General features: G+C 36.7%; 1 protein-coding gene across 1 annotated transcript in view; it reads right to left on the minus strand.

Moving 5' to 3' along the window:
• LOC107583292 (UTP--glucose-1-phosphate uridylyltransferase-like) overlaps positions 1–13,786 on the minus strand; it is a 35,011-nt gene that overhangs the window by 10,588 nt on the left and 10,637 nt on the right. Inside the window, exons 2-3 of the mRNA XM_016269474.1 lie at positions 7,568–7,701; positions 4,386–4,493 (exon numbers count right to left, since the gene is read on the minus strand). Coding sequence (XP_016124960.1) covers positions 4,386–4,493; positions 7,568–7,701 — 242 coding nt within the window. The remainder of the gene's footprint in view (positions 1–4,385; positions 4,494–7,567; positions 7,702–13,786) is intronic.

Here is a 13,786-nt window from a genome sequence, read left to right on the forward strand (position 1 = left end):
ATCGGCTACCGATCACTATCGGCCGATAATCACGTTGGGATGATTAATCGGCGGTCTCTGAAAAGGCTGATCTCAAGCTGATGACGCTGCCGTGAGAGGTTTGGCATGACATGCAGCGGCACCATCTCGGTCTCTGTCCAGCGCGGGTGAAATAATTAGGCTATAATGCTGAAGGTGAGGTACTCACCTTCATATTTCTTCATTAAAGGGGTGGTTCACTGTTTTTTTTCTAGGCTTGATTGTGTTTATGGGGTGCAGTCTAACGTGTTAATGCTTCGTTTTTGAAAAAACGCATTATTTTTCACATAATTTACCTTTATTCCACACCGCTCTGTCCCTTCTCTGAGAAACACGCTGATCATTTCCATTCCCTCAGAAATAGGCAATGGGCTCTGATTGGTTAGCTAGTCCAGTGTGTTGTGATTGGCTAAACCGCCTCTAGTGCACGTCTAAGCGTCCCACCCCTCGCCTCAGCTGCATGTGCTCCGGTTGTATTGTAAACAACGGCGTCATTAATATCGCTTAGTTTGAGCCCGATTGAGAAGTAGATGATATTATTGAAGAGGATCGTGCAGAACCTGTGCAAGCACGGCTTTTAATGGTAGGCCTATGTTTTTTGTTTGTTGTTGTCTCATACTTTTAGATACGCTGTTATTTGTAAATGCTACTTCTTATGTTAGCTTTTAATATACGGTTTTATCCTGATTAAAGCTTTAATACAGTACGGCAACTGCATGCGCGTCCATGTTTAACACTTCTCATAGCTATGTGAAAATAAGTGTATAATTGGAACAGTTCATTGTTGGAGCTGAGCTGAATATGAGAGAGATACAGAGCGTGTGCAGAGCAGGGGGACGCAAGGAACAGTATTCAGGACCGCTGCTTTAGAACATTTATTTTGAAACTTGTGAATCCATTAGAATCTTTAGAAGACAGAACCGCGATTCATATATGAATAGATTTTTACGTGCACCTCTAGTTTTCTCTTCCTCTTCTCTAAAGCAGCGCAGCATGGCCTCGCCCCCTTTGCTGCCTTTTCCCGAGGGCGGGGTTTATCTGGGTTAGTTACGTCACAAACCCGGGAATTAACTTGTTGTAGTCCCTACCAGCCATTTTTGTAGGCATTAAACTGCCAGAATTTTAAAGACGATATTTCGTTTGCATTGAACTTTCAGCTTCGTAACTTTGCAGATATTGTTTATGCTCAAACATAGGGATGGGTACCGAAACTCGGTATTTAATCGGTCCCGGGGCTAAATTATGAAAGACCGGAGTATCGATAAGCTCTGACGTTAACGGTTCTGCTATCGGTACTGGAGAAATTAATAAAACACACATACATTTATTATTGCTATATATACACATTATCTTGCCAATTCTATCTCACCAGAGTCGCCAGCTGTTTTTCAAACATTTGTCTATGATACATTTTTGCTATTCGCAATTCAGAAGCGAGATCGCGCTCACGCCGAGGAGCTTCAGCACGCGCAGCATGAAAGCCCTGTTTAATTATGATAGAAGAGAGAACTAAATATTCAAACATCTGCTTACACTTTATGCCTGTGGCTGTTTTATTAAGCTAATTTTATTTTTTTATTTCCATTTTGGCTTCTAAGGATTATATAAAAGAAGACGTAAAGCTATTAAAAACTAGCTGCGTTTCGTATTGCGCAACTTCTTTCCCTTCACAGCGGTGCACATTCGTTCCTCCCTAACACCCAAACTTAATTGGCCGGCTTGGAGAGTATTTACTTAAACACAGTTTATGAGAAAATCCGATGCGTGTCAATATATTGTCTTAAAGTGACAGACTGGCGCTTGGGCCATCAAAATGCAAATCTGCTCTTAATCTGAATAGCGTTGTAGCTTTAATAAGCATTAATCTATCAATACATACAATGAAAACTATGCAGAGTTCATTTACATTTGATTACTTTTAGATTTCTTTTGTAGGCTATTACTTACCTGAACAGTAATGTTAGTAGAACTTCATGGAAAAATGACAGCACTGTTTATTTCATTTCATTTGTATTTGTTTTATTGTATTTGCCAGTTTGTTTTACTTTGTTTCTTTGTACATGTTCTTACTGTATCTTATGTATAAAACACTAAAAATGCATGCACACTGGCGCATTTACAAATTTATGTTTTATATTAATTTCATTAAATGTTTATTTTACATTTCAGAATATAAAGCAATGTTAATTCAGCTCTTAATTTGTCATATATATTTATATATACATAAAAACAAAAAGTACCGATAAGAATACCGTTAAAGTACCGAATCGATAAGCAGTATCGATAAGAGTAGTAATACCGTTAAAACCTTAATGATACCCATCCCTACTCAAACAGCAACATTAGACACTACCTAACGTTAAAAAAGTGAAAATCGCAATGAATAACTTTTAATTTTAATAATAATAACTTTTAATAAAGTAATTTGAATACCTTGTGAGAGACGTAATTTCTCAAACGGCGTGAGTGAATCACCGCGTGCGCGCTCTCTCTCAAAATATGCAAATGTCTTCAAATCACCACACATCGCGTCTGTCTACAAGCGAGCTGCACGCTGCACAGTTGACACAGGAATTGTCACTTGCACAGTCAAGGCAGTGTCACATCGTCACTAAAGTTTATAAATTGCATTTCTTTTTAATTCTTGCCAGTGTTTAACCATTCAGCACTTACACGCTCTCCTGGAGACCGTATGCTCATGCATACTCGCAGCACACACACACATAACGGCAGGTTCACATTACTCCGTTTGCGGTGCATACGTGGTGCGTTCAGGAGCGATGCGTCTGCTGCAGTGCCAAGATCGTGAGATGGTCCTCACTGCAGAACACAAGATCCAGGGGGCGTGGTTGGATCCAGATCCAACACCTCCCACCTTATATATACCTTAACCTACCCGTCTCCACCCCCTGATCCATAAACCCACCCATCTCCACCCCTAAACCTACCAATATCCACCCCCTAGATGTGGATCCAAACACATCTCCTGGATCTTGTGTTCTGCAGTGAGGGGCTACTGGAGATCGTTTCGGCACCGAGTCTATTGCTGCGTTGCAAGAGCTGAATTAAAGTAAGCGCACTGTTTGCAGTAAATATGAACATGGATTGACACGAAAATGTAGTAATTATACCATAAACGCATATTATTAAAGTCAACTGTGTTTCACAGTCAACACATATGGCTTTTTGGCTAGGTTTAAAGGAAAAAAGCACTTTTAGATAAAGAAGGCAATAATAGATGGCACTCGTGGAGGTAGGAAAACAAAGTTCTTTATGAACCGCAGGATTGCTTGTAATAAAGATTTCAATGCAAAAGGAAAGGCAGTAGAGCTGACTATTTCTGTCAATGGTAAGTTTGTGATAACAAGAAAAGTAGTTTAAATATTTTTTCCACTTGCTTGAGCAAATTAATATATAAATCTAGAAGTAAATGCAAAAGTAAAAAGCATTGAATAATGTGTTGCTTATATTTATTGTGTTGTTTAAACATGTCTGTGAAAGATTGTATTACTGTACTGTGTAAAAAAAGAATTGCAATACTGAAAAGGCATTTTCAGTAACAATGTTTGAATTTGAAATCAAAATAATGGATAAATGTGTTTGTGGTAAACAGCCACGGATCAGTAGCGGACTCCTGTGTGAAAGCACAGTCTGTGCTGCTTCCCCTCTCACAAGAGTCAACTACGAGGGGAATTTCCCCAATTTTCAAAAATTAAATTCAGGCCCTGAATAAATGTCTAAAAATCCTGATTGGAGTATCACTATAAATAGTTTTAAATGATTGGTTGATACTGCTTTCTGTGATCGGCCTCAACAATCCTGATCGGAGCACCCCTAGTTCTTAGAGAACATTGCATAATCATCACAGACCCAGAGGAAAGCAGACCGACACTGGATTCTTTATGTGAAACACAAACACAACACAGCCAAATCAAATTAGGAGACACTTTTGTTCATGGTGTGTCTTCCTTACACCCTCCCTTGCCCACAGACTAATCAATTTTGAAGCTTTATTTGTCATTTTCCTTGCACACACACAATCATTCATACTAGGTCTATCTACAGGTTAATACTGTAACTCTAACTGGACCCATAAACTTTGAATACTAGAAGTGTATGAATGTCATGCGCATTAATTCATGCTGGAATGTGGGCATATTTTAATCACAGCTGGCTAATTCCCAGAGCCTAAGGCAACACTAATGCCCACGCATGAGACATGAGTACTGCCCATCTGTCTGTTTTAATGCTTGGAGTGTGTATAGATACATTAAGCTTTACTTTCTCTGCATATTCAGTTTATAGGTCTACAATCAAATTAAATTAATAATATGAGTGTAATATTAGGCCTGTGTTGCTTATCTTACCGAGTCCTCAGGGGGCCTGTTGATTTTTGACCACTCTACTGAAGGTCCCTTCACCTGCAGAAATCGGTGGAATAACTTCCTAAAGCCTTCAAAGTCCTTCTTAGACACCTGAGGAAGAGAGCAACCAAAAATTAATTATTGAGGAAGGTCCTTACTTTTTCTCCTTCTGAGAAACCAATAATTTTCAGTCATTTAAACTCAACCTCTAGATATTTTGGCAGATTATGCATCACTAGGCCTATCCAAGACATTTTTATAATAGCGGTCAGTCAATATGCATTTTTAATCATCAGTACTTAAACTTTTATATTTGCCTTTAAATATTTAAGTTTTTTTTTTCTTAGATTTCTTACATTAACATTTTTTAAGGGCATCGGCTGTCACCTTCCTCCACTGAATCACACATTTGTTATGATTCTAGTCTGCAAAACAAAACAAAAACCCCCAAATTTTTTCAACATAAAAAACAACCTGCCAGCATAACTTTCTAATCTTGTTCAGTATAGTCTGGCAATTAAAACTCCTAAAGGCTTGTGAAATAATTAACACCCTGCTGTGAAAGATCACTGGGTCCTCAGGCCTCTCACTGTGCACATCATTAAAAATAAAACCTGTTTGATGAAAATCCATAAACTCCCTGTGCCTGCTGAGAATTTAAAGTTCAATAACTCTGCACTCTAATCAAAGTGCAACTTTGATAAATAAACCTGGAAAGAAGCTTGTGAGGCAATATTGACCAAAGAGAAAAACAGTTAACACTTAAGTAGTATTAAGTGGCACTTAATGAAATGCATTTAGCAAATAATATAGATTTAGGGTTGTCACAATACTGACATTTCCGTAGTTGATCCCATTGCCAGTGAAATGTATTGATTCCCAAAACCAAAACTATTTAAGTAAAACTAACCTTTATTTAAAAACTATTTTGAAAAATATTATAACAATATAATATAATCAAAATAAATATACAAATCAGATCATAATTGAAGGATCATGACAGTGAAGACTGGAGTAATGGCTGCTGAAAATTCAGCTATCAAAGAAATACATTTCAAAATATATAAAAAAAACTGTATAAATTGTAATTATATTTCACAATATTACTGTTTTTACTGTATTTTTCTTCAAATAAACACAGCCTTTGAGACTTATTTAATTAACAATTAAAATAATCTTACTGACCCCAAACTTTTGAACAGTAGTAATAATATATTTACATGTACATACATTTATATTACAACATTTTTTTATAGAAATAAATGAATATTAAATCAAACAATATTATTGGTTTGATTAATATTAATATTTTAATAATAAAACAGCAACAGGTCTAATATAATATATTTCACTGTCTGGCTAATCCAAAGATCTGGTATTTTGACACATCCATTTTTCCCCCCTGGCTGTTTACATTAACTTAACTGACTAGGTTTATATTTAATTCACCTAGCATTTTGACCAAGAAGTGCAATTGTTACGATTTGATTCACATTGCACACACAAATATTCATGTGAGAGTCAAAAGCAGCCGCTTATGAATCAGAAAACGGTACAGATAATGTTACTTTACTTTAGAATCGATATGTGGTTGAAGTAACGGTGCTTTTGACATCTCTACTTAACTACAATATCTCTACTTGGCTACAATAGATGGTAGAGTGACAGTTTATAGGCATAAACGTGGATGTCTTCATAAAAGAGGTGTAACTATGTAAACTGTAATCTGACGACATCTTCACATCTCCTTATCATACTTTATTTGAGCTAGCAGGGTGTGGATTTTAGTATGTCATTTGGCAGTAAATGTTTGGGTGGGATTACGGGAGTCTGTGTGTAATGGAGAGGGAGGGACACAAGCGGTCAGTATGTGTCACTGTGATGACGGCTAAGCCTGATTATTACCATATGGTGCTGAGGAAATACTGGGGTGGATCGCCAAGCAGCTCAGAGTTTTGCTTTCTGACCTTCTCAAATTGACTCAAAACGGAGACATTTGGTGAAAAAAGGAAAATGAAGGAAGGGGGAAAAAATGAACAGAAGGAAGTGGGTAGGGGCTGAAGAGAGAAGATGCATCATGTCGAAGCTAGTCTCATGGTGAGACTAATTAAACATCAGCTTAGCAGTGCAATGAAATCTCTCCTGTCACACTGGCACGTCATTCAGCAGCTGCTGCACTCAGATGGCACCTAAAGAAGGTCCCTCTCATTTTTCATCTTTGCTCCGTTCTTCATTCTAATGTGCACTGAGACTGAGAGACTATAACGAATAAATGATGAGTTCTATTTCTAATTAAAAGTGCATGCAGAAGTTGTTCATCTCATTAACAAGTTCTACACATAAAGAAATTATTGTACTTTTGAAAAATGTGTTTAAAATGATGTACGCTCACTTGAGAATAAAATTCCAGTCATGACAGCAGACTAATAAGAGCAGTTTTGTTTTACATGAAGCAGGATCGCCTCCTGATCTGACATGTTGAGATCACATTACCAACCAAACTACTCTCAGTAATCCCCCAAGTACATCCTCCTTTCACTTGTGGAATAAGTTGAGGAATCATGGCTGACGATGAATAGCTCATTTCTACAATCACATAAGTAACTAAAAACTTTTGCATGATGCTGAAACCATTATATGTTCCTGATCACACCTATACTACCATTCAACAGTTTGAGGTCAGTAAGATTTATTTTTTGAAAGTGACAAATGCTGCCATATTGAACTTTCAATTCATTAAATGATTCCCTTTGAGCTAAATTATTGACCTGTTTCCCTTACAAAAGAATCCTGAAAATATATTATGGTTTCCTCAATAAGAAATGTTTCTTGAGCGCAAAATCAGCATATTAGCCTTAAGGATCATGTGACACTGAAGACTGGAGTAATGGCTGCTAAAAATGGCTTTGCCATCTCAGGAATAAATTACATTTTAAAATATATTAAAATAGAAAATTGTTATTTTAAATCGTAATAATATTTCACAATATTACTGTTTTTACTGTATTTTGGATCAAACAAAGGCAGCATTTGTTACAAGACTTCTTTTAAAAACATTGAAAAAAATCATACAGGCTCCAAACTTTTGAATGGTAGTGTACATAAATCATTATTGTAATAAAAAGGTAAATCAGTTAGCTGAATTTTTAAAAACGTGTTGAATTGTTTGTGAGCTTGCATCTCACCTCAGCTTCTGCACCTTTGGCTGTGCTCAAGAGTTTTTCCAGATCGGCATACATAGAGCTCTCCAGCTGCTGTCGCATCACTTCCTGAAACTGAGCCATCCTGTTGGTGTTGCTCTGTAACTCTTTACTCAGACCTACGATTAAAACCAAAACCTTAAATGTTAAAAGTTTTCACATTAACTTTACAATGAAAAAACCTCCTGACCTTCCTAAAAGACAGTTCAGTAAGCAGTTTTCCAGCAAGAAATCTGTAGCAGGCTGATGAACAACCTACCAGTACAGGTCAAAAGTGATTGAATTTATGTTTCTCTTAAGCATTAAAAACCTTTTGATCTAATGTCTTATGCTTAAATACTTGAAGCTACTTGAATACTTGTTTTGTAGACAAATATAAATTGACCAAGACACTGAAATATATAGGTCCCTACATAATTCCCAAACTGTTATTTTGATAGTTTCAATAGTATCAATGAAGTCAGTGTGTTGAAACTTTAAATACATTTCCTTAAAAAATATTTTAAAATGTCCTTAAGACAACAGCTCTTGTCACGAGCAAGTGCGATACCTTGTGTGCCACAGCTTTGACTACCTGATTGAATCCTGCTCGACCACATTTCATTGGTATGCACCCATTTAATTCATTCTCCTGTCAGTGTGCCAAAAATGTATCTGCTAACGTTCTTCCAGGCATGCGACACTTAAAATCCAGTAAATGACAGTGTCAGCTGGCGGTATATCGAGCTTGGAGGAAGTGCATAATCCAGTTTGTTCTAAACATGTGACAAGCTTTATATTAAGGGCTTTAAAAAAAACTCATAAGATAGTTTATAGATTCAGTTTAAAGCGGCTCTGACAGAAAGGCTGCGTGTGCCGCTGACAGAGACGTGCTGTTTAAAATTAATGTGTTTGAGATGTGCTGTTTTCCTTAATGCATAACTTACATTTCACATGTATATCCTCTGTCTGTAAATGTTAGAAAGTCATGGAAATATTTTCATTTTGCTGTCAGAAGTGCATGAGCCTTCTGCTTTGTGATTCTCCGCTAAACTTCACAGACTTCGTTTGGAACGAGCGCCGCCAAACAGACGGAGCTCAATGAAATAGGAGCGCAATAACTCTGACTAAAATATAAATTTCGCTGAAATATTTGTAGTTGGACAATAAATGTGACATATGTAGAATTTTAAACCTACAAGTAAGTGTATTTATATGATAGCACTAACTGTAATAAGGTAGCCTAATCAAAATAGACTAACAACAAGTCTGTGCTTTTGCTTTTATTCATTTTCATTTTTAGTTTAGTAAACTTGACTTCTGCTTTAAAAGCATTATTTTAGTTTTTAGATTGCAATGTTATAATGTTAGAATGAAATGTGGTTTTAACTCTTTTTTGCACATCATATAGGCTTACACGGTTACATTAACTTAATTTGTTTTCAGAGCCTTTAATACGTATTGTTTCGTTGGACAACATTGGGTGGTATGTGAAATATACTGTATATTAAATATACTGTATATACAAAAACACAGAGATATATATACCGTATATCGCAAATTTTTGCCTATATCGCCCACCCCTAGCTGGCACTTTAAAAATTAAACCATTTCTGTTTTTCTCAGAATTTGTATTTGTGATTTTGAATGCTGAAAACACTGTCCAGTGCAACAAGCTCTTACATTGTCTAACACAGTGTTTCCCAACCTTTTTTTAGTCGCGGCACCCTTTAGAAATTTTAACAAACTTGTGGCACCCTACAAAATTAATTTTGTCACAATATTTGAATTTCTAACTTCGATATGATCATTTGAAAAGTATAGATATTCGGTACAACAGGGAAGAACTGCAGAATATGTCATACAGATATTTTTAATATTATTAAAAAAAATTGTCCATCAATGGTGGCAATCAGTAGGCAAATTTCTAATGAAGAGACCAATTTATATGACAGACTTTAATGTAGGCTTTTATACATATGTAAACATTATTTAATTACCATTATAACTAGCTATCTCACAAATATTTGCTCACTCAGTGTTTTTTTTATTTTACAGTGGGGTAATTTTGGTGCTGTACCATGAGATAGCTTGATTTCAAACTTTGAATTGAATAAAAAAATGACAAGTAAGCAGTCAGTAATAAAATAAGAACAAATAAATTAATTAATAATGATAGCACAAATAAAAAATAACGACAAGCCTTCGAATTAAATAAATAAAACTACATCGATGTTTCCTGTCGGCTCAATTTTTGAGTGGACTTTGCTGTTCTGATTCGCATGAACGGTATACGAGTGGAGCGACTGAGCGGAGCACACACGCATAGAGCGGGATAATACCAGAGCGTCACACCACGTGAAAGTGAAACCTGAGTGGTGAACTCATTTTCGGCAGCCAAAATTTCTGTGCATCTCTAATTATTGGCGACATCAGAAATAGATATTATATAATAGATGCTTTTTTGAACATTTTAGCAATTTAAAAAAATTTTAAAATGATTTTTTTTTTTTTTTACATGGCACCCCTGCTCTCAACAGACGGCACCCCGGTTGGGAAACACTGGTCTAACACACCAGCCTTACTACCTACAAATAAAACTAAACAGTGGCTTGACTTTGATTTATAGTTTATTGGGCTGTATAGTTATTTAGTCCCTGAGCAGACACGGTTATTCACAGTGATTCACAATACAGATATGGTCCCTCTGGAGGAACCAGAGTTAAGGAAGGCAGTGATAATGCACAGTCAGCTAACAGGATGAGCAGGGGTTATTTTGTATTGAAGACCGGCTGACTGTACATTATTCCACTTACACAGCTAATTACCAACTAAATAAATAAAAGGACATAAAATATTGATTTGCGTTTCAATACATGTTATCATTTGAGAAGAAAGAGAATGGAGTGATGCAAGTAGTATAATACTACTAGCACAGTTACACCTTGGGAGTATTTTGTAAAGGTACACTGTAAAACAAAAATTGTCAGATAACTATGTACTTTTTCAGATGTACTTTATGTGCTAAAAACTGAATTCATTGGTTTTACACAAGTCAAAAATATTTAATACTAATAAAATAAAACTCGACATTAGGTTAAACCAACAAGAGTAACTTTTAAGGGTGCGTTCAGGTAGAAATAGCTCAGTAAACAGCTCTACATTTGCACATTTCTAGTCTCTCAGAATGGTGCCTTTTGCAGTGTATATTGTTGCATGCCATTTTCAAATGATTGTACCGACACATCTACATATCATTTCTATGTGTGTGTAGAAAGGTGTTCTTCATTCACAGCAAAGAAAACATGGAAAAGAAGAGTGCTCGGCTACTTTAGAGCCATAAACTCTCAAAAAGCTGCTGTCATCAGACGTGTTCCACATGGGTCAAAGGGCAACCCGCACACTGCACAGGACTAAATACAGTGGGGTCCAAAAGTCTGAAACCACTGGTGAAAATGCTCCATGCTTCAATGCTTTTATTACAAATGATTTTATTAGCATAAGAATTTTACTGAAAATGTACATTTACATGTCACTCTTTTGCTTTAATGACCTTAGTTAGCGCTCAAGCTCAAACTGCACAAGTTTAAAAGTGTTAAATGTGATGATCCTGTTCTCCAGCATGACTTGAGAATGATCCAAATAGCATATTGACTAAGAAAGAACAAAGTTCACATGATCAGTTTCACAAACTGGTTTATTTGATAGTGACTCATAAATGGAGCAGAATCCTCTTAATGATTTACACCAGTGTTTCCCAACCTTTCATTAGTCGCTGCACCCTTTGGAAATTTTAACAAATTTGTGGCACGCTACAAAATAAATTGTCACAATATTTGAATTTCTAACTTCGATATGATAATTTGAAAAGTATAGATATTCGGTACAACAGGGAAGAACTGCAGAATATAATGTCATACAGATTTGTCCATCAATGGTGGCAATCAGTAGGCTAATTTCTAATGAAAAGACCAATTTATATGACAGATTTTAATGTAGCCTTTTATTCATATGTAAATATTGTGAGATAGCTAGTTATAATGGTAATTAAACAAAGTTTTGTTCAATCTGTGTATTTTTTATTTTACATTTGGGTAATTTTGTTGCAGTAGCATGAGATAGCTTGATTTAAAACTTTGAATTGAATAAAAAAAATGACAAGGAGGCTAAGCAGTTAATAATAAATAGGCTATTAAGAGATTTTTTTTTTTTTTTTTACCAATTATCCAAATAATGTTTAATCCTAGAAGGCTATTATTATCATCAGACGACACGTGAGCATAACGGTTAGCAGATCAATGAATGAGAGGGCAGTGTTACCAGAGTTGCCCATTTACCACACCTTGTTACAGCACAGTAGGGCTATTGCAGACAGAAACAATACTGTACTACATCGATGTTTCCTGTCGGCTCAATTTTTGAGTGGACTTCGCTGTTCCGATGAGCATGAACGGTATATGAGTGGAGCACTCACATGGGCCATGAGCGACTGAGCTGAGCACACACACGCAGAGCGGGATAATACGCAGAGCATCACACCATGCATGTGAAAGTGAATCCTGAGCCAGCAGCAGTCTTAACATTAAGTGACATGACATCTGACGCACAGATGCCATTGGCACATGCCACTATGCTCAGTGACACTTCCGGTGGCACTTCCAGTTTTCAGTGGCAGTGTCACTAAAACCTGTGACACATGTCAATGGACTGCGTCTTGTGTCAGTTGCCGCGGTGCGTGCATAATGTAGATTGTGTGACACACGCACGATGTGACGGCAGAACGATATTGAATTAACAGTATGTTGCGGTCAAACATACGATTTATTACATCGCGGAGTTCATTTGTACAACAAAAAATTGAGTTCCTATATTAAGATTAAAATGTGTCTTATGCCCCTTAATGATGAGCTGAGCACACACACGCAGAGCGGGATAATACGCAGAGCATCACACCATGCATGTGAAAGTGAATCCTGAGCCAGCAGCAGTCTTAACATTAAGTGACATGACATCTGACGCACAGATGCCATTGGCACATGCCACTATGCTCAGTGACACTTCCGGTGGCACTTCCAGTTTTCAGTGGCAGTGTCACTAAAACCTGTGACACATGTCAATGGACTGCGTCTTGTGTCAGTTGCCGCGGTGCGTGCATAATGTAGATTGTGTGACACACGCACGATGTGACGGCAGAACGATATTGAATTAACAGTATGTTGCGGTCAAACATACGATTTATTACATCGCGGAGTTCATTTGTACAACAAAAAATTGAGTTCCTATATTAAGATTAAAATGTGTCTTATGCCCCTTAATGAGTATTTTTCATTGTAAGTTTATTTCCAGTAATCAGTTCCAGTTTTGTGCAATGCATTCAAATACGTAAATACACGTTTTTTCCTTTTTGCATAGATTTGACAGTTCAGCTGTATCATTTGTAATTATAAAATATAGAGACTATGCAGAGGCCATAAAAAAAAAAGAAAAGAAACGTTTTAATCAAATGTGCCACCACTAACTGATACTTGCCAATCAGGAATTAGCCTGCATATAAATATAAACTGATGAGAAAATGCCACAAACCATTATGATGTCTACAATTCTAAGGTGCTTTATGAAACTTACACCAACCATTCAGAAGTGTGCTTGACCTTGACACAGGCTTTCCACAACGCAATGTAAGGCAAGTCTGTAACGTAACGTACAGTGGGTACGGAAAGTATTCAGACCCCCTTAAATTTTTCACTCTTTGTTATATTGCAGCCATTTGCTAAAATCATTTAAGTTCATTTTTTTCCTCAATGTACACACAGCACCCCATATTGACAGAAAAACACAGCATTGTTGACATTTTTGCAGATTTATTAAAAAAGAAAAACTGAAATATCACATGGTCCTAAGTATTCAGACCCTTTGCTCGGTATTTAGTAGAAGCACCCTTTTGATCTAATACAGCCATGAGTCTTTTTGGGAAAGATGCAACAAGTTTTTCACACCTGGATTTGGGGATCCTCTGCCATTCCTCCTTGCAGATCCTCTCCAGTTCTGTCAGGTTGGATGGTAAACGTTGGTGGACAGCCATTTTTAGGACCCCCCAGAGATGCTCAATTGGGTTTAAGTCAGAGCTCTGGCTGGGCCATTCAAGAACAGTCACAGAGTTGTTGTGAAGCCACTCCTTCATTATTTTAGCTGTGTGCTTAGGGTCATTGACTTGTTGGAAGGTAA

The sequence above is a fragment of the Sinocyclocheilus grahami genome, unplaced genomic scaffold (assembly GCF_001515645.1).
Source record: "Sinocyclocheilus grahami isolate Dianchi unplaced genomic scaffold, SAMN03320097.WGS_v1.1 scaffold4.1, whole genome shotgun sequence".
NCBI classification, from domain to species: domain Eukaryota; kingdom Metazoa; phylum Chordata; class Actinopteri; order Cypriniformes; family Cyprinidae; genus Sinocyclocheilus; species Sinocyclocheilus grahami.